The sequence below is a fragment of the Balearica regulorum genome, chromosome 17 (genome assembly GCF_011004875.1).
Source record: "Balearica regulorum gibbericeps isolate bBalReg1 chromosome 17, bBalReg1.pri, whole genome shotgun sequence".
In the NCBI taxonomy this organism is placed as follows: domain Eukaryota; kingdom Metazoa; phylum Chordata; class Aves; order Gruiformes; family Gruidae; genus Balearica; species Balearica regulorum.
The window spans coordinates 10,721,843-10,742,683 of record NC_046200.1 but is presented as its reverse complement, the minus strand read 5'-3'; the positions used below and the strand labels follow the sequence as shown (position 1 = coordinate 10,742,683).

The 20,841-nt window shown below is 59.1% G+C and overlaps 1 protein-coding gene and 2 gene segments (V, D, J or C); all 3 read left to right on the top strand.

The window, feature by feature from the left end:
• Positions 1 to 294: 294 nt before the first annotated feature.
• On the top strand, positions 295 to 20,288 carry LOC104639647 (immunoglobulin lambda-1 light chain-like). The gene is made up of 4 exons (XM_075769926.1): positions 295 to 601; positions 738 to 1,032; positions 19,021 to 19,064; positions 19,966 to 20,288. The coding sequence occupies exons 1-4, from the start codon at positions 295 to 297 to the stop codon at positions 20,286 to 20,288; spliced, it is 969 nt and encodes a 322-aa protein (XP_075626041.1).
• LOC142604305 (Ig lambda chain V-1 region-like) lies at positions 9,078 to 10,901 on the top strand. The segment is given in 2 exon segments: positions 9,078 to 9,146; positions 10,579 to 10,901. Coding segments are annotated over 2 exon segments (369 nt in total).
• Positions 16,014 to 16,590, top strand: LOC142604304 (Ig lambda chain V-1 region-like). The segment is given in 2 exon segments: positions 16,014 to 16,092; positions 16,229 to 16,590. Coding segments are annotated over 2 exon segments (408 nt in total).
• Positions 20,289 to 20,841: the final 553 nt, after the last annotated feature.

Sequence of the window (20,841 nt, the reverse complement as noted above, 5' to 3'; positions counted from 1 at the left end):
TGAGGAGTTTGGGGGAGCAAAGCCCTGCTGGTGGGAAGCTCGGGGAGCTGACAGTCTCCCAAGGGCTGCAGACCAGTTTGCAGGTCTACGCCCAGGGACACTGCCCACTGGGGCTGTCCCACAGGCACCACGACGTGCCCTGGGGATTGCCCGTGAGAGGCCTGAGCCCAGCCAGAGGGTGCTGGGCTGTGGGGCTGGGCATGGGCTCCTTTGCTCGCCCAAGGCCGTGACCGGCTACAAGAAGTGCCAGGCAGGAGGAAGGCTGCAGCTGGATCCGAGGGAAGGAGGGCGGGAATGGAGGGGTCTGTCCCAACGCCTGGGACTGGGGGGCAGAAAGGCCTTGCTGCTGCCCTGCTCCATGTGCCCACACCTGTCTGCAGCTGGTGCTGCCCCGGCCCCTCTGTGCTCTGGGTGGTGCGGGCAGGATGCAGCCCTGAGCGCGGGCTCAGATTTCCATGGAGGGGCCGAGCCTGGGCGGGCAGGGGCTTAAAAGGGAGTTGGGGTCTGCAAAACAATCCTGTTGACGAGGGGACATGGAGCTGGTGGGATGGCACCTTGGCCTGGGCCCCTCTTCTCCTCGTGGTGCTCGTCCACAGCTCAGGTGCCCTGGCCAGACTCGCTGCACCCGGCCGGATCCTCTGGGCACAGGGGCTTCGTGCCGCTGCTCGGGGAGGGCTGTGCTGGTGGGGCACTGGCTGACCCCCATCTTCTCCCCTCTCTCTCCTCTCCCTCTCCAGGTTCCCTGGTCCAGGCAGCGGTGACTCAGCCGCCCTCGGTGTCAGCGAACCCGGGACAAACCGTCCAGATCACCTGCTCTGGGATTAGCAGCAGCTACAGCTACAGCTATGCTGGCTGGTACCAGCAGAAGGTTCCTGGCACTGCCCCTGTCACTGTGATCTATGCTAACACCAACAGACCCTCGGGCATCCCTTCGCGATTCTCCGGCTCCTTATCTGGCTCCACAGGCACGTTAACCATCACTGGGGTCCAAGCCGAAGACGAGGCTGTCTATTACTGTGGTGCCATCGACAGCAGCAACAATGGTGTCTGGGGACAATGAGTAATAGGAAGTGAGACACAGACTCCAAAATAAGTGGAAGCTTTTCTGCCTTTTCCCTTCTGGCTGATCAGAGTTGTGGCTGCAGGGCTGAGGTAGTTGCTGTTCCCCCTGCATGGCCATGGCTGTGAATGTCCTCCCTTTCATGTTCCAGAGCACTGAAGGTGAATCTGTTGTTGGGGACCACTGTCCTTGTCCCTACAAAATTCACACTGTGTCCTTGTCATCCACCCACTGTCTCTTGCTAGTGATGACCATGTCGTCCTGCTGCTGCCAGAGCTGCCTCTGTGCTGGGATGCATTGTGCCAGGCTGTGCTCCCAAAATTTGTGTGAGATGGGTCCATGTCATTCTCCTCCAAACGTTGCATTCCCCATCCCAATGCCTGCGGAGGGCTGTGCTGGTGGGGCACTGGCTGACCCCCGTCTTCTCCCCTCTCTCTCCTCTCCCTCTCCAGGTTCCCTGGTCCAGGCAGCGCTGACTCAGCCGCCCCCGGTGTCAGCGAACCTGGGACAAACCGTCCAGATCACCTGCTCTGGGCTTAGCAGCGGCAGCAACTGGAGCAGTGCTGTTGGCTGGTACCAGCAGAAGGTTCCTGGCACTGGCCCTCTCACTGTGATCTATAGCAGCAACAACAGACCCTCGGGCATCCCTTCGCGATTCTCTGGAACCTATTCTGGCTCCACGGCCACGTTAACCATCACTGGGGTCCAAGCCGAGGACGAGGCTGTCTATTACTGTGGTGGCTACGTCGGCAGCAGCAGTGGTGTCAGGTGACAACGAGTAATAGGAAGTGAGTCACAAACTGTAAAATCAGGGGAAGGTTTTTAGCCCTTCTCCCTCATGGCTGATGAGAGTTGTGGCTGGGGCCTGGAGCATGTTCCTGTCCCCTCTGCATGGCCATGGCTGTGAGTGTCTGCCCTTTTGTGTCTCAGAGCACTGAAGGTGAATCCATGGCTGGAGACCATTGTCCCTGTCCCTGTTGTGCCGGGCTGTGCTCCCAGAATGTGCCTCTGACTGTGGCTGGGTCCGTTCTCCTCCAAGTGTTGCATTCCCATTCATGCTGCCCAGGGAGGGCTGTGCTGGTGGGGCACTGGCTGACCCCCGTCTTCTCCCCTCTCTCTCCTCTCCCTCTCCAGGTTCCCTGGTCCAGGCAGCGCTGACTCAGCCGCCCTCGGTGTCAGCGAACCTGGGACAAACCGTCCAGATCACCTGCTCCGGGCTTTACAGCAGCAGCAGCTACAGCGATGTTGTTGCATGGTTCCAGCAGAAGGTTCCTGGCACTGCCCCTGTCACTGTGATCTATAGCAGCAACCAGAGACCCTCAGGCATCCCTTCGCGATTCTCTGGCTCCAAATCCGGCACCACGGGCACGTTAACCATCACTGGGGTCCAAGCCGAAGACGAGGCTGTCTATTACTGTGGTGGCAGCGACGGCAGCAGTGATTGTCAGGGTCATGGTGATTCTGAGATTAGTTTTTGCCCTGCTGTTCATTGCTATGCCTCCCCTTCATGGGGAAGAGCTGCAGAGGGTGGGCAGTTGGTGCCTTTTTGCATTTGTGCCTGTTCTGACTCTACCTTTGCAGCATTTTGTCTGCATTCCCTCTGGATCTCCTGCTCCAGGATAAACAACTACTGTGGCTGGTTCCAGCATAAAATATGTGGCTGGGCCCTTGTTGCTGGGATATATTTAAGCAACAAGAGACCCTCGAGTGTCCCTTTGTAATTCTCCTAACCCTAGTTTGGCTCCACGGACACGTTAACCACCACTGGGGTCCAAGCCGAGGGCGAGGTTGTCTATTACTGTAGTGGCTACGACAGCAGTGGCAGGTACGGCTTCTGATGACAATGATTAATAGGAAGTGGCACACAGACTGGAAAGTCAGGGGAAGGTTTTCAGCCCCCCTCATGGCCGAAAAGATCTGTGCCTATGCGGCTGAGGTAGATCCCATCCCCTCTGCATGACCATGGCTGTGATTGTCCTCACTTTTGCGTTCCAGAGCACTGAAGGTGACTATGGCTGGAGACCATTGTTCCTGTCCTTACAAAGTTCACAGTGTGGCCTTCTTGCCCGTCCCATTGCCTCTTGCTACTGATGACCATGTCCTCCTGCTACTGCCAGAGCTGCCTCTGTGCTGGGACGTGTTGTGCTGGGCTCAGCTCCCAGACTTTGCCTGTGATGTCTCCAGGTCCATACTCCTCCAATTGTGGCATTCCCATTCATGCTGCCCGGGGAGGGCTGTGCTGGTGGGGCACAGGCTGACCCCCGTCTTCTCCCCTCTCTCTCCTCTCCCTCTCCAGGTTCCCTGGTCCAGGCAGCGCTGACTCAGCCGCCCTCGGTGTCAGCGAACCTGGGACAAACCGTCCAGATCACCTGCTCTGGGCTTAGCAGCAGCAGCAGCTACAGCGATCGTGTTGCGTGGTTCCAGCAGAAGGTTCCTGGCACTGCCCCTGTCACGGTGATCTATAATGGCAACAGCAGACCCTCAGACATCCCTTTGCGATTCTCTGGCTCCAAATCCAGCACCACGAACGCTCTAAACCATCACTGGGGTCCAAGCCGAGGACGAGGCTGTCTATTACTGTGGTGCCATCGACAGCAGTGGCAGCTACGGTGTCTGGGGACAATGAGTAGTAGTAAGTGAGACACACACTCTAAAATCAGAGGAAGGTTTTCAGCCCTTCTCACTCCTATTCGATCAGAGTTGTGCATGTGGGGCTGAGGTAGTTCCTGTCTCCGCTGCATAGCCATGGCTGTGAATTTCCTCGCTTTTGCATTGCGGAGCACTGAAGGTGACGATGGCTGGAGACCATTATTCCTGCCCTTACAAAGTTCACAGTGTGGCCTTCTTGCCCATCCCACTGCCTCTTGCTGCTGATGACCATGTCGTCCTGCTGCTGCCAGAGCTGCCTCTGTGCTGGGATGTGTTGTGCTGGGCTCAGCTCCTCAAATTTGCCTCTGACTGCAGCCGGGTCCATTTTCTAACTGTGGCATTCCCATTCATGCTGCCCGGGGAGGGCTGTCATCTTCTCCCCTCTCTCTCCTCTCCCTCTCCAGGTTCCCTGGTCCAGGCAGCGGTGACTCAGCCGCCCTCGGTGTCAGCGAACCTGGGACAAACCGTCCAGATCACCTGCTCTGGGCTTAGCAGCAGCTATGGTGTTGGGTGGTTCCAACAGAAGGTTCCTGGCACTGCCCCTGTCACGGTGATCTATAGTGGCAACCAGAGACCCTCGGGCATCCCTTCGCGATTCTCCGGCTCCACATCCGGCTCCACAGGCACGTTAACCATCACTGGGTTCCAAGCCGAGGACGAGGCTGTCTATTACTGTGGTGGCACCGACAGCAGCAGTGGTGCTGGTGTAGCAACCTCAAGAGATGTGGAAGTGAGGTACAGAGGACTTTTAAATTGGGGGGGGGGGGGTTCTGCCTTCCTCCCTCATGGCTGAGCAGGGCTGTGGGACTGCGGCAGGTTTCTGTAAGTCCATGGCTTTAAATGTGCACTTTTGTGTATCGGGCCGTGCAGGAGGTGACTCCGGAGCTGTGGTGGGCACATCGTCTTGTCCCTACAGAACACGTGGCATTGCCTTGTCCCCAGCCCCACTGCCTCTTTCTGCTGGCAGCTCCGTCCTGCTGGCTCATAGGGCCCCAGGGCTCTGGTGTGGGGCTCTGTGTGCAGAGGTCTGGTTTCCTCAGTGGCCTCATGGTCTTTGGGCACAGGGGCCCCGTCCCACTGCCCGGGGAGGGCTGTGCTGGTGGGGCACTGGCTGACCCCCGTCTTCTCCCCTCTCTCTCCTCTCCCTCTCCAGGTTCCCTGGTCCAGGCAGCGCTGACTCAGCCGCCCTCAGTGTCAGCGAACCTGGGACAAACCGTCCAGATCACCTGCTCTGGGGTTTACAGTGGCAGCAGCTACAGCAGCTATGCTGGCTGGTACCAGCAGAAGGTTCCTGGCACTGGCCCTGTCACTGTGATCTATAAAGGCAACAGCAGACCCTCGGGCATCCCTTCGCGATTCTCTGGAACCTATTCTGGCTCCACGGCCACGTTAACCATCACTGGGGTCCAAGCCGAGGACGAGGCTGTCTATTACTGTGGTGGCTACGATGGCAGCAGCAGTGGTGTCAGGTGACAACGAGTAATAGGAAGTGGACACAGACTCTAAAATCAAGGGAAGGTTTTTAGCCCTTCTTCCTCATGGCTGATCAGTGTTGTGGCTGGGGCCTGGAGCATGTTCCTGTCCCCTCTGCATGGCCATGGCTGTGAGTGTCTGCCCTTTTGTGTCTCAGAGCACTGAAGGTGAATCCATGGCTGGAGACCATTGTCCCTGTCCTTACAAAGTTCCCAGTGTGGCCTTCTTGCCCGTCCCACTGCCTCTTGCTACTGATGACCATGTCCTCCTGCGGCTGCCAGAGCTGCCTCTGTGCTGGGGCGTGTTGTGCTGGGCTCAGCTCCCCAAATTTGCCTCTGACTGTGTCTGGGTCCATTCTCCTCTAACTGTGGCATTCCCATTCATGCTGCCCGGGGAGGGCTGTGCTGGTGGGGCCCTGGCTGACCCCCGTCTTCTCCCCTCTCTCTCCTCTCCCTCTCCAGGTTCCCTGGTCCAGGCAGCGGTGACTCAGCCGCCCTCGGTGTCAGCGAACCCGGGACAAACCGTCCAGATCACCTGCTCTGGGGTTGACAGCAGCGGCAGCAGCTGGAGCGGTGCTGTTGGCTGGTACCAGCAGAAGGCTTCTGGCAGTGGCCCTGTCACTGTGATCTACTACAACAACAAGAGCGACCCTGACAGTGGTGCGGGAGGATGTGGAAGTGACAAAGGTCCTGGTAGTGCAGACCTGGGTGTGGCTGGTCGTTCACGCCCTCAAAATGTGATGTTTGGCGCTGGTGCTGTGTGTTTGTTTATTGTTGGGAGGCCTTCGGGTCAGGAGGCCAGCTCTCTCCCTTCCTGTGGAAGCCAGGGGGGCTCCCCCCTTACCAGGGTTTTACTTAGCCCACGTGTTGGGCATGACAGTCTGCAACTGGGGTGTGTGGGGCTGCTTCCTGGGCACGCAGAGGGGCGAGTTGCAGCAGCGTCTTGAGCGTCTCATTTTGCTTTCTGGTGTCTTCCCAGAAGCTGCATGCTAGTATTTTGTAGGCAAACAGACTTTTGAAGGCACTGCCAAATTAAATGTCTGGGCCTGACAAGACTTAGGCTGTTCAGTAGCCTCGAGGGCTGTTCTCGGCCAAGCACAACTCTGCCTGAGATGCTTCTGTCAGTGCCTGCAAACCGCAGTGTTTCCTAGATCTCTCCAGCCCTTGGCCATGAACTGTATTGGCCTTAAAAATCAGCTTAGAAGTTAGCCCTGGTTTACTGTCAGAGCTTAAAGCAGAGGCCGGGGCGTTTTGCCTCGTCCCCGCGGTGCCGCTGAGACGGTGGGAGCGTCTGTGCAGCTGGAGCGATCCTGGCCCCTGGCCCGGGAGGTCTGGGAGCACCAGCCTGCAGTGGGGGTGCGCCGCGGGCAGGGGGTGCTGGCGCGGCGCTGCGGGCTTGTGCTGGGCCGGCCGCGGGTGCGGAGCCCTGCGGAGAAGCGCCCGGGGCGGGAGGGAAGGGGAGCGCGGCCGGAGGAGCTGTGCTGCCGCAGAGGGGTGCTGGGCGGGCGGGCGATGCCAGGGTCGCCGCCCGCGCTGCTACGGCGGCCTCAGAGGATGCTTCAGCAAGGCGGGCTAGCAAAGCGTTCGTGCCATCCCTCGGCCCGTGTCGTGGCTAAGGTTGTGTTTCCCACAGCCAGAGTCGAGGAGCACTTGCCCGGACACCGCCATCCGGCGGGTCCCGGTCTTGTGGCTCCTGAGAGAAACCCAGTGGTGGTGCCCTGGTGTGAAGCAGGACCTGGCTTTCCCAGCGGAGGGGCCCAGGGAGCAGGCAGCCCCGAGTGATCGCGGTGCCTTTGGGGGGCCAGAGCCGTGCCTGGAGTGGGCAGGGGGAGCACGGGGACAGGAGCTGCCAGTGAAGGTTGGGGTCCGCATTTCCATGGAGGGGCTGTGCCTGGGGCCTATAGAAGGAGTCGGGGTCCACGGCACAGCCCCATTGGCGTGGGAACGTGGAGCTGGTGGGATCGTGCCATGGTCTGGGCTCCTCTCCCCCTCGTGGTGCTCGCCCACGGCTCAGGTGCCCTGGCCAGACTCGTTGCACCTAGCCAGGGCCTCTGGGCACAGGGGTCCCATCCCTGTCCCACTGCCTGAGGAGGGCTGTGCTGGTGGGGCACTGGCTGACCCCCGTCTTCTCCCCTCTCTCTCCTCTCCCTCTCCAGGTTCCCTGGTCCAGGCAGCGCTGACTCAGCCGCCCTCGGTGTCAGCGAACCTGGGACAAACCGTCCAGATCACCTGCTCTGGGGTTTACAGTGGCAGCAGCTATGTTGCATGGTTCCAGCAGAAGGTTCCTGGCACTGGCCCTGTCACTGTGATCTATAGCAGCAACAAGAGACCCTCGGGCATCCCTTCGCGATTCTCCGGCTCCCAGTCTGGCACCACGGGCACGTTAACCATCACTGGGGTCCAAGCCGAGGACGAGGCCGTCTATTACTGTGGTGCCCAGGATGGCAGTGCATCAGCATCCAGCTGCCCCGCAGGGTGGCCATGGTTGGGTGCTCTGGGCTGACCGTTACTCTCTCCTGTGTGTCGGTGGCCGCGATCCTGATAGTGGTGCTGGAGGATGTGGAAGTGACAAAGCTCCTGGTTGTGCGGATCTCTGGTGTGGCTGGTTGCTCCTGCCCGCAAAATGTCTCATGCTGTGACTGGTCCAGTGGCCCAGAGAAGCTAAGAGAAACCCTGCCGTCATCTCTGGTTGTCCCACTCTGGGCCCTGTGCTCCCTGCCAGTTCAGGGCTGATGCCCACCCTCGTCTGGTGATAGCAACTGTGCCTAAAAGTGCCCTATGTCTGTGTGACAGGCTCTCCCCTGTAAGCTTGGGGTGCCTTGGGCACGGTCCCATGCAGAAGCCCTGAAGGTTGTGGCAAGGGCTGGCAGAGTCTCTGGACTTGGTGGAAGCTGTGGTAGGGGTGAGGGACAGCATGGGCAGAGTGCTGTGCCAGGTTCTGCTCTCATTTCCTCCAGTCCTGCCCCTGAGGGCCTTCATATCCCTGCATGGTATCAGTGTGGCCCTGCGCCACAGTCCTGAGGTTCACGGGGCAGCCAGGAGGCAAAGGGGCTGGGGGCAGCCAGGTACCAGTGTGTAACACCCTGGTGCAGGGCTAGTCCCAGCAGACCCCTTCAGAGGAGACTGCTGTGGCCTGTGCTGTTGGCAGGTAGCAGAGGGGCTGCCCCTGGACGGACAGGTGAGGGAGGATGATACGTGCACTTGATTGGCATGAACTCCAGCCCAAGTCTATTCGTGGTTGCTGTGAGGCTGCTGGAGACACTCAGCTCACTTTGTAGTTACAGGAACTGGGGGCTCGTGTTTCTTAACTGTTGGGTAGCCTTGAAGCTCCTGGTCTTTGTATGGTTCCAGTCCCCTTCAAAATCCCAGTTCTCTGCTCTGCAGTTCTCTTGTGGCCCTTAACAGAGGTCCAGTTGTGACACCCTGGTTTGAAGCAGGACCTGGTTTTCCCAGCTCCTCTGTTACTGCTGCTGGCCAGTGCATGGGAGTCACGGCTGCCCAGGGACCAGCAAGTGCCGAGCAGAGTCGGGTGCTCCAGAGCAGGCAGATGTGTCCATGTACCAAGGTGGGGCTGTCCCCTGCCCTGTGCACAGGAGTGCCTGGTGCAGTGAGGCCACAGTCCTCCTGGGCAGGGACAGGCACTGGGCGGGCCCTGGCTGAGCTCAGAGCTCAGCAGCCATGTTGGGGAAGGAGCAGGTAGCCAGGGAGCAGGCAGACCCGAGTGATCTCGGTGCCTTTGCGGGGCCAGAGACCTGTCTGCACTGGGCAGGGAGAACAGTGGGACAGGAGCTGCCAGCGAACATTGGGCACCACGTTTGCATGGAGGGGCCATGCCCGGGCAGATGAGTGCTTAAGAGGGAGTCGGGGTCCATGGAACAGCCCCATTGGCATGGAGACACAGAGCTGGTGGGATCGCACCATGGCCTGGGCCCTTCTCCTCCTCGTGGTGCTCGTCCACAGCTCAGGTGCCCTGGCCAGACTCGATGCACCCAGCTGGGGCCTCTGGGCACAGGCACCCCATCCTGCTGCCCAAGGAATGCTGTGCTGGTGGGGCACTGGCTGACCCCCGTCTTCTCCCCTCTCTTCTCTCCCTCTCCAGGTTCCCTGGTCCAGGCAGCGCTGACTCAGCCGCCCTCGGTGTCAGCGAACCTGGGACAAAACGTCCAGATCACCTGCTCCGGGGTTTACAGCAGCAGCAGTGCTGTTGGCTGGTTCCAGCAGAAGGTTCCTGGCACTGCCCCTGTCACTGTGATCTATGAGAGCACAAAGAGACCCTCAGGCATCCCTTCGCGATTCTCTGGAACCTCTTCTGGCACCACGGGCACGTTAACCATCACTGGGGTCCAAGCCGAAGACGAGGCTGTCTATTACTGTGGTAGCTACGACAGCAGCAGCTATGGTGTCTGGGGACAATGAGTAATAGTAACTGAGTCACAAAATGTAAAATCAGGGGAAGGTTTTCAGCCCTTCTCCCTCATGGCTGATGAGAGTTGTGGCTGTGGGCCTGGAGCATGTTCCTGTCCCCTCTGCATGGCCATGGCTGTGAATGTCTGCCCTTCCGTGTCCCAGAGCACTGAAGGTGACTCCATGGTGGAGACCATTGTCCCTGTCCTTACAAAGTTCACAGTGTGGCCTTCTTGCCCATCCCACTGCCTCTTGCTACTGATGACCATGTCCTCCTGCTGCTGCCAGAGCTGCCTCTGTGCTGGGACGTGTTGTTATCTTAGCAGCTGTTGTTATCCTTACGCTGGCTGGTAGCAGCAGAAGACACCTGGCAGTGCCCCTGTCCGTGTGATCTACTACAACAGCAACAAACCATTGGACATCCCTCTGCGATTCTCTGAATCCACATTTAGCTCCACGGGCACGTTAACCATCACTGGGGTCCAAGCCGAGGATGAGGCTGTGGTGGCTGGGACAGCAGCAGTGATGCTGGTATAGTGACACAGAGCAATTTGGAAGTGACGTACAGAGGAGCTAAAAAGGAAGGGATTTCTGCCCTTCTCCCTCATGGCTGATGAGAGTTGTGACTGTGAGGCTAGAGCAGGTTTCTGTCCCCTCTGCACGGCCATGGCTGTGAATGTCCTTACTTTCATGTCCCAGAGCAGTGAAGGTGGCTCTGTGACTGGGGACTGTTGTACCTGTCCCTACAAAATTCACAGTGTGTCCTTGTTGTCACCCCACTGCCTCTTGCTACTGATGACCATTTCCTCCTGCTGCTGCCTCTATGCTGGGACGTGTTGTGCTGGGCTCTGCTCCCCAAATTTGCCTCTGACTGCGGCCGGGTCCATTCTGCTCAAACTGTGGCCTTCCCCACCCCACTGCCCGGGGAGGGCTGTGCTGGTGGGGCACTGGCTGACCCCCATCTTCTCCCCTCTCTCTCCTCTTCCTCTCCAGGTTCCCTGGTCCAGGCAGCGCTGACTCAGCCGCCCTCGGTGTCAGCGAACCTGGGACAAACCGTCCAGATCACCTGCTCTGGGCTTAGCAGCAGTGACAGCAGCTGGAGCAATGCTGTTGGTTGGTACCAGCAGAAGGTTCCTGGCACTGCCCCTGTCACGGTGATCTATCGTGGCAACAACAGACCCTCGGGCATCCCTTCGCGATTCTCTGGAACCTATTCCGGCTCCACGGCCACGTTAACCATCACTGGGGTCCAAGCCGAGGACGAGGCTGTCTATTACTGTGGTGGCTACGATGGCAGCAGCAGTGGTTTCCGGTGACAATGAGCAATAGGAAGTGAGTCACAAACTGTAAAATCAGGGGAAGGTTTTCAGCCCTTCTCCCTCATGGCTGATGAGAGTTGTGGCTGTGGGGCTGGAGCATGTTCCTGTCCCCTCTGCATGGCCATGGCTGTGAATGTCTGCCCTTCCGTGTCCCAGAGTACTGAAGTGACTCCGTGGCTGGGGACAATTTTCCCTGTCCTTACAAAGTTCACAGTGTGGCCTTGTCTGCCACCTAAGTGCCTCTTGCTACTGATGACCATTTCCTCCTGCTGCTGCCAGAGCTGCCTCTGTGCTGGGGCGTGTTGTGCTGGGCTCTGCTCGCAGAATGTGCCTCTGACTGTGGCTGGGTCCATCCTGCTCCGACCACGACATTCCCATTCATGCTGCCCAGGGAGGGCTGTGCTGGTGGGGCACTGGCTGACCCCCGTCTTCTCCCCTCTCTCTCCTCTCCCTCTCCAGGTTCCCTGGTCCAGGCAGCGCTGACTCAGCAGCCCTCGGTGTCAGCGAACCTGGGACAAACCGTCCAGATCACCTGCTCCGGGCTGGACAGCAGCTACAGCAACAATGCTGGCTGGTTCCAGCAGAAGGTTCCTGGCACTGGCCCTGTCACTGTGATCTATGGTGGCAACAGCAGACCCTCGGGCATCCCTTCGCGATTCTCCGGCTCCAAATCCGGCACCACAGGCACGTTAACCATCACTGGGGTCCAAGCCGAGGACGAGGCTGTCTATTACTGTGGTGGTGCAGACAGCAGCTATAATGGTGACACAGAGCAACAGGGAAGTGACACAAACCCCCCCTCCGCCATCGCAGGGGCCAGTTAGGAGTCTCTGCTGTCCCCGTTTGATGGTGGGGCCGGTCCCTGCCATGGCCCTGCGCTGTGCTGCAGGTGGCTCTGCCTGGCGTCCCAGCTTCGCCATCCCTTAGAGCCCCAGGTCTGTGCCCGTCCCCTGGCATTTGAGGATGAGAGGGGACAGGATGGATGGGAAGGGATGGATAGGGTATTTCCATTGGAAGACTATGATCATCTAGTCCAACTACCTGACCTCTTCAGGGCTGACGGAAAGTTAAAGCCTGTTATTAGAGGGCATTATCCAAATGCCTCTAGAACACTGACAGGCTTGGGGCATCAGCCACCTCTCCAGGAAGCCTGTGCCAGTTGCTGACCACCCTTTCAGTAAAGAAATGCTGGGATGACCCCCAGCAGACCTGTGTCTGCCCTGCACTGCACGACCGAGATCCCCCTGTGCTCCCCAGCTGGCACCCAGGGCCCTGCCAGATTCCTCCCTGCCCTCCTCCCAGCCCAGCTGAGCCAGGACCCCCAGGGCATCACCCCAGGGGGGTTCAGCCCTGCTGAAACTGCATGCCCAGCACCAAGGGGTGGGAACGTGCCATGGGCTGGGGAGCTGGGCCAAAGTTTTGCCTTCAAACCCTGGGAGGGGATGTTTCCCAGGGGTGCAGCAGCTCCAGGGCTGTGTGAGGCTGCCAGGGCAGAGCAGGGTTGGCTGGCGGACGCTCTGTCATGTCTCAAGAGGAGCCCACAGGCTACTCCAGCGTCGGCTGTGTTTGCACTACTGGCCCCCTGGGAAGCCCCGGCCCTGAGCAACGTCTCACCATGGCCCCATGACAGGAAGGGGCTGCCCACTACACTCACTCCATCACCGTGCTGTGCTGTGGGACCCCAGGACTGGTGCTAAAGCTGAGGACAAAGGTGCTGGCTCCACTGTGTCATGGGGTGCCACTTGTTCCTGCGTCCCCATGAATGTGACGGGGCAGTGGACATGGGCTGGGTTGAGGATGTGTGGTAGGGCCAGGCTTTGGGCAGGGGTAATGGCCCCATGGGGGCTGCATTTGTGCTGTTGGGAGCTGCCGTGTGGGCAGCCAGGTCGCAGGTGGCCTTGTCCCCCAGCTCTGTGCACGGAATCATGGTGTTGGGGGGGACAGCCACGCACCGTGGGCTGGGGCCAGGAGGGCACGGGCAGGGCTGCACCACCCCAATGAGCTCCACGTTAAGGTCCGGGGTGCTCATTGGTCACAGATAACATCAGCTGAGGAGCTGGAAGGGATGGATGGGGGCTTTGCTCCTGCCTTTTCCCAGCTCTTCCCCCATGGGAGACCCTAGTTGGGTCCAGCTGACCCCAAAAATCCGCCCCAGTGGCAATAGCCTGGGCAAGGTCTTATCCTTCCATCCTGGGCACAGGCACTGGCATGTCTGCTCCTTGCAACCCATGGTGGAAATGTTGGAGCTATGGGTGCTGCCAGCCCCCCCACACACACATGTGCCCCAGCGCCCCGCTCTCCCACACCCTTTGGCCCTGCAGCCGCTCGGCCCAGGCCGGGGATGGGAGGTTCCGTGCTGGCGGGTTTTGGGCTCTGAGCTGGGACGTGTCTCTGCTCTGTGCCCGCCCGGGGACAAGCCCCACTGCATCTGGGGTGGTGGGACTGGGCGGGGAGCGGGGAGGGAGCTGGGAGAGAGGCGCGGGCAGGATCCGGCCCTGAGCGCGGGCTCAGATTTGCATGGAGGGGCCGAGCCTTGCGCCAGCAGGGGCTTAAAAGGGAGTCGGGGTCAGCAAAAGAGCTCCATCGGCGTGGGGACACGGAGCTGGTGGGATCGCGCCATGGCCTGGGCTCCTCTTCTCCTCGTGGTGCTCGTCCACAGCTCAGGTGCCCTGGCCAGACTCGCTGCACCCGGCCGGACCCTCTGGGCACAGGGGCCTCATCCTGCTGCCTGGGGAGGGCTGTGCTGGTGGGGCACTGGCTGACCCCCGTCTTCTCCCCTCTCTCTCCTCTCCCTCTCCAGGTTCCCTGGTCCAGGCAGCGCTGACTCAGCCGTCCTCGGTGTCAGCGAACCTGGGACAAACCGTCCAGATCACCTGCTCCGGGCTTTACAGTGGCAGCAGCAATGTTGCGTGGTTCCAGCAGAAGGTTCCTGGCACTGCCCCTGTCACTGTGATCTACTGGGGTAACAGCAGACCCTCGGGCATCCCTTCACGATTCTCTGGCTCCCAGTCTGGCTCCACAGGCACGTTAACCATCACTGGGGTCCAAGCCGAGGACGAGGCTGTCTATTACTGTGGTGGTACAGACAGCAGCAGCACTGATCCCACAGTGACATAGAGCAATGGGGAAGTGATACAAAAACCTCCTGCCATTGCAGGGGCCAGTTAGGAGTCTCTGCTGTCCGTGTTTGTTGGTGGGGCTGGTCCCTGCCATGGCCCTGCCCTTGGTGCCCTGTGCTGCAGGCAGCTGTTCCTGGTGTCCCGGCTGTGTTGCCCCTTAGAGCCCCAGGTCTGTGCCCGTCTCCTGTCATTTGGGGAGGGGATGTACTGCACTTGAGAATGTGCCACTCGCAATGGCCACATCACCCATCCCTGGGCTCCAAAGCAAGGCAGAGCCTGTGACAGCTGGGACAGCAGGTCACGGTGATGCCCAGCATGGGGGAAGTGAGACACTGGTGGGTTGACCCTGGCTGGGGGCCAGGTGCCCACCAGAGCCGCTCTATCACTCCCCTCTTCAGTAAGGCAGGGAGGGGAGAAAGGAAGATGGAAAAACAACCCCAAACTCGTGGGTCGAGATAAAGGCAGTTTAATGTAGCTAAAGCAAAAAGCCACGCGTGGAAGCAAAGCAAAAAGCAAAAAGATGATTCTCTACTTCCCATCAGCAGGCAATGTCCGGCCACTTCCTGGGAAGTAGTGCTTCAGTATGCGCACCCCTTACTCCAGAAGACAAACATTGTAAAAACAAAACAACGAATGCCCCCGCCCTGTTCCTCCCCCTATCTCTCAGTCTCTTATTGCTGAGCAGACTCATATAGTATGGAATATCCCTTTGGTCAGTTTGGGTCAGCTGTTCTAGCTGTGTCCCCTCCCAAGATCTTGCCCACCCCCAGCCTGCTGCTGGGGGGGAAAAAGAAATGTTGGAAAGACAGCCTTGATGTGTGCTGGCACTGCTCAGTAGTAGCCAAAACACTGGTGTGTTATCAGCAGTTTGCTAGCTACCAATACACAGCACAGCACCATGAGGGCTGCTGTGGGGAGAATTAACTCCATCTCAGCCAGACCCAATACAGACACAAACCCACTGTTGCCCCAGGGCTCCTCATGTGCCACCTGCTGCTGCTGCTGCTTGGATGTGGTGGTGAAGCAGCACACATGCCTGTTGAGGCAGCTGCTGCCATGGGGCACGTGCTCTGCTCCAGCAGGTCCCCTCTCTGCTGCCTGCAGGGAGACAACCCCACAGCCCTGCCGTGCCCATGCCCGTGCCTGTGCCCATGCCCGTCGGGCTCTCTGTACCCTGGGCACCCTGGGGCAGGGCAGTGTCTGCGATAGGGAGGGGTCGTGGCGGTGGGGGCGTTTCCTGTGGGCACAGCAGCTCTGGGGCTGGGCACGAGGCTGCTGAAGGTGGCCGCGATCCCTGTGGCCTGGGTCGGAGCAGGGCTGCCTGGGGGCTGCCCCGATGGCTGCCCCGATGGCTGCGAGCAGAGCCCTGGGCTGCCCAAGCTCTGCAAGAGTTTGCCCAGCGCCGACCCAATGGGCTCTTGATCGGCTCATGGGGAGGCGTTGCTGAAGGCCTCGGGCTTGGTGCTGGGTGGCTCCTGTTGTGCTGGGGAGTGGATGCTGGGAAGAGCAAAGGTCTTGAGCGATGGGCCTGGGCTGGCAGGGGAAGAGCCAGGGCAGAAAAGCAGCAGAGCAAGAGGGCACCTTTGGGGCCTGGGACACCGATGCTGAAAGTGGGGTGAAGGATGCTGAGGGTTGGCATCGTCCCAGCCCCATCACTGGGAGCAGCAAGTGCCACCCACCCCACCTGCCCCAGCGCCCCGCTCTCCCACACCCTTTGGCCCTGCAGCCGCTCGGCCCAGGCCGGGGATGGGAGGTTCCGTGCTGGCGGGTTTTGGGCTCTGAGCTGGGACGTGTCTCTGCTCTGTGCCCGCCCGGGGACAAGCCCCACTGCATCTGGCGTGGTGGGGCTGGGCGGGGAGCGGGGAGGGAGCTGGGAGAGAGGCGCGGGCAGGATCCGGCCCTGAGCGCGGGCTCAGATTTGCATGGAGGGGCCGAGCCTTGCGCCAGCAGGGGCTTAAAAGGGAGTCGGAGTCCGCAAAAGAGCTCCATCGGCGTGGGGACACGGAGCTGGTGGGATCGCGCCATGGCCTGGGCTCCTCTTCTCCTCGTGGTGCTCGTCCACAGCTCAGGTGCCCTGGCCAGACTCGCTGCACCCGGCCGGACCCTCTGGGCACAGGGGCCTCGTCCTGCTGCCCGGGGAGGGCTGTGCTGGTGGGGCACTGGCTGACCCCCGTCTTCTCCCCTCTCTCTCCTCTCCTTCTCCAGGTTCCCTGGTCCAGGCTGCGGTGACTCAGCCGCCCTCGGTGTCAGCGAACCTGGGACAAAACATCCAGATCACCTGCTCTGGGAGCAGCTACAACTCTGCTGGCTGGTTCCAGCAGAAGGTTCCTGGCACTGCCCCTGTCACAGTGATCTATGGTGGCAACAGCAGACCCTCGGGCATCCCTTCACGATTCTCTGGAACCTATTCTGGCTCCACGGCCACGTTAACCATCACTGGGGTCCAAGCCGAGGACGAGGCTGTCTATTACTGTGGTGGCTACGTCGGCAGCAGCACTGATCCCACAGTGACACAGAGCAATGGGGAAGTGATACAAAAACCTCCTGCCATTGCAGGGGCCAGTTAGGAGTCTCTGCTGTCCGTGTTTGTTGGTGGGGCTGGTCCCTGCCATGGCCCTGCCCTTGGTGCCCTGTGCTGCAGGCAGCTGTTCCTGGTGTCCCGGCTGTGCTGTCCCTTAGAGCCCCAGGTCTGTGCCCATCCCCTGTCATCTGGGGAGAGGATGACCCCAAGCAGCCCTGTTTCTCTCCCACACTCTTGATCCAAGGTCCCCTGCACTCCCCAGCTGGCACCCGGGGCCCTGCCAGCTGCCTCCCTGCCCTCCTCTCAGCCCAGCCAGGAGGCTGTATAGCCCCCCCCAGGCTTTGGGCACCTGCTCCCCCCAGCCAGTGCTGATATTAGCCCAGAAAGGATGCATTTTCTGGTGGTAGATGTTTGCACAAGCCACGCCAGGCTATTTTCAGGACAGTTTATGCTTCAAGGCTGCTCGTCACATCCTACCCTTTCCCTTCTTATTTGCTTCCTGTCATGTCTGGGTGAGCCATGTGGCAGCCGTGGAGAGTGCCTGGCGTGGCCTCTGCTCCTCATCCCCAGCAGCCGGGACACAGCAGTCATGTGTAGCCTCCCCAGTGCCCCTCCAGGACCAGCACCCCCTCACCTGCCCCTGCTCCCACCGAGGCCATGTTCAGGCAGATGCTGAAGGGCCAGCAACCCTGGTATATCCAGCACAGCATCGCTCCTCCTCCATGCCTCCCTCCAAGGAGAAGAGCTGGACTTTCGAGCTGAACATTGTCCCCCTTTATTGTCCTTCCCTAAAATGGAACCAAAACCCCATCAAAGTCTGAGAAATGCTCAGAAACTGGTCATCCACAATAGATGGCATTGGCTTCAGCTAAATGGTTTGCATAGACAATTTCACTGATTTTTTGGGGGCTAGTTTCAGCCTTTGCACCAATGTCTAAGCCTACCCAGAGGCAAACCAAACCTCTGAAACATCAAGTGCCTCCAACCACAAAATCCTTGAAGCATCATTTATTTTCTAGTGACTCAGGAGGTTCACTGACTCTGCCTCTTTCTATAACCACTTGCACAAACCACAGCATTTGAATATTTTTTGAGTTCAATTTAACTTGGTGCTATTGAAATTCAGCACTCCAAGAGCTTGTTTGCTCCCAGCCAAGCACACTGTGCCCTGTGAGATTTGCACCACACTGGGAAAACACTTTATAAAGCAGCAGCCAAGCTTTCCCTGGGGAATTTGAAGTTAATCAGTCTTAGCTGAAACCCATCCTGGCTCTCCCCTGCCTCGGCTATTCCAGCTGTATGTAGGCATCCACATCCCTTGAATGCTTTTCTCTGCTAGTCCCAGCTCTTCCTCTTTACCAACAGCCTCTGCCACCTGCTCTCCAACCCCCTTTGCCTTCCCTGGCCCTTGGCAGATACTCCCAGGAGCCCTCACCCGAGGGCTGCTGCTCCAAGGGGCTGTGAAGGCAGCGGCTAATAGGGCACTACCAGGAGCAGCCTGGGGCTGGGGCAGCTCTGCGGGAAGCTGAATTCCTGGGTGGGTAGGGGATAGTGCTGGCAGGGTGCTTGGTGCAAACCTGCAGGTCTCTGCGGTCTCCCTGACTCCTGTGCAAGGAAAATATATCTGCCATGCCCTTCTGTCTGTGCTGCTGCTCCCTGCTGCTCCGGAGCTGGCTTAGTGGGTGGAGCAGTACCATCCTCCACCCCCAGTGCCTTGGGAAGTAGGCACCACCTTGGCAGAATCGGGTGAGATGGGTTTAAGTGCTCTGCTTGGTGCTGAAGGCTGCTCCGGCACCATCCAGCTCAGCTCCCAAAGGCAGGATGGTGCCCAGGGCTGGACCAGCAGCACACAGGCTGCCTGCCCTCCGCTGCGCTCACCACGGCAGGAACGCGTGTTCCCTCTCAGCACACGCGGGCGCTGGGACTTGCTGCTCTCACTCACCCTTTGCTTCATGCTCCTTGCACCGTCCTGGCCCCCGGCTTGCCCATAGCCCAGGCCGTGCCTCCCACTTGGTGCTGCCTGTGCTCAGCACATCTCTGGCACCTCTGCATGGCCCGGCCCCGGGCACAGTGCTGCGGAGTGCTGGACCTGGCGAGCTGCCACCCCCTCCCCAGAGACAGGGTGGGACTGATTGTAAGGCCACCAAAGGCAGACTGGCCCAAGCTGGGGGGGACGTTCACTAAAACTTGTGAGCCAGCAAGCATTTTATACAGGGGGTGTTTGGAGGACGTGTGATTTCAGCCAAGACCCTGGCCAACGGTGGCACAGCTGCTGGATATCCCTGGGGAGAGACAGGTGGGGGGAGGATGCACAAATACCGTCCGTACTCCGTCATCCCCAGCAAGCAGCACCGCACAACACCCACCGCGTCAGTGGCTGGGAGCCCCGCTGCCCCCCCACCATGCTCGTGGGCCACCGGGGCCGCTGGCTGGGCATAAGCAGCTGCTTGGGCTCCTTCTGTGCTGCAATGTGTCACTGCATTTATATCTTTGGTGGTGGGACCCAGCTGACCATCCTCAGTAAGTTGCTCTGATGCTCACATAGGGTCTTCTCCGTGCCAGGGGCACTATGGGCTCTTCCTGGGGTTTGGGGTGTGTTGGGTTTTTTTTTTTTTCTTTCTTCAACTTCTCCTTTTGGTTATAGCAGCGTGTCCTCTGTCTGTCTAACTGCACTGAAACATTTGTGTGTCTTTCATTGACAGGAGGAAACAAGGTTTTATGAGCTAACTGGGCTTTGCTGCTTGCAAAATATTTTTGGTCCTTTCAAATCTGCAGACCCTCTACTGATCCCATGGGTCTCGTTCAACTTGTCTGAGCACAGGAGTTACTGGTTAAAAGTGTATCTGTATATTTGCCAGACAGCCAGATTATATTGGAGTTTATGAAACAGGAATTTCTTAACATTTCTCTTTCTCCATAGGAGAAGCTCCCAGGTATGCTCTATGGTATGATGAGGAAATACATAGGGGGTTGAAGTGGAAGGTTTCAAGTCTGAGAAGACAGGTTGGGTTTGCAGGCTGAGGACAAGGTTGCCCCTGCATGTCCCATTGGCACTCAGGAGGATGGCTGCCTCTTCACCTCCACAAAGCAGTATAGCTGAGTCTTGGCTACAGCTGCACACTTGCGTGGCACAGGGCTGAGGTGTGGGATGCTGGTGACAGGGAATCCTGCAGACACGCATGCTGAGTGTTTGCCGGACAGCTAGGGTCTCTTACCTCCAGGACAATCTTTTAGGATTGCTAGGCTGGACATTAAAAAAATAAGCTGACCACAGTGACTTTGAGCTATTAGCTCCTTTGGTGGTGGTAAGAGCTGCACTGAAAGACTCCAGCCAGGACCAAAACCCCACAGGTACAGCTGTGTCCACACTTTAAAGACCTTCCTCCTTCCACATCCACCTCCCTGCTTCGCTCTCTTGCAGGCCAGCCCAAGGTCTCCTCCACCGTCCACCTCTTCCTACTGTCCTCCGATGAGCTCTCAGCACAGAACAAAACCATGCTGGTGTGTCTGCTGGGAGACTTCTACCCCAGCACCGTGCAGGTGGCCTGGATGGCTGACGGCACTACCCTCAGCAGTGACATCATGACCAGCCAGCCCCAGCGGCAGAGCAACAACCAGTACATGGCCAGCAGCTACCTGACGCTGAGTGCCACCAACTGGGAGAGCCACAAGACCTACACCTGCAAGGTCACGCACGAGACTGGCACCATTGAGAAGGTTCTGAATAGATCTGAGTGCTCCTAACGCCACTGGGGAATGGACAGCCCTGGCCCTGGAACATCACATCCCCCGGCACAGTGCTTCACCGCCTGCCCCATCCCTGTCCCCTCCTTCTGTGCAAGTCTCTGCCATCTCTGTGGGCCCTTCCTTCTCCCTGTGCCTGAATGCCTCCCACCTGCTCTGTCCTGTACCCTCTTACAGGGCGTCATCCAAATACACCCTAAGCAAGCGCTGGCCCTGCATCCACATCTCCCAGTCCTTCCTCCTTGGTCAAATATAGTCATGATCCTACAACAAAACATGGGCCCAATCGGCAAGAGCCTAACGGCTCACTCCCATGTCCTGAACTTGCTGGGTTGGTCCATTTTCCTCTGTGATGGTCTGTGGCTGGTCCTCAGGTGTCCCCAGCTGGCAGCTGCCTTCCCTCCTGCGCTGCTGCCCCAAGTTCTGGTGCACCTGGAGCACAGAGCAGGAGCTATCTCATGTGCTGGGGCTGCACCAGCCCTGAGTTTGGTCCATGGGCACTGGCAGCAAAGTTATTAAATTAAATTGGAGAAAACAGCCAGCCAGGGCTCCT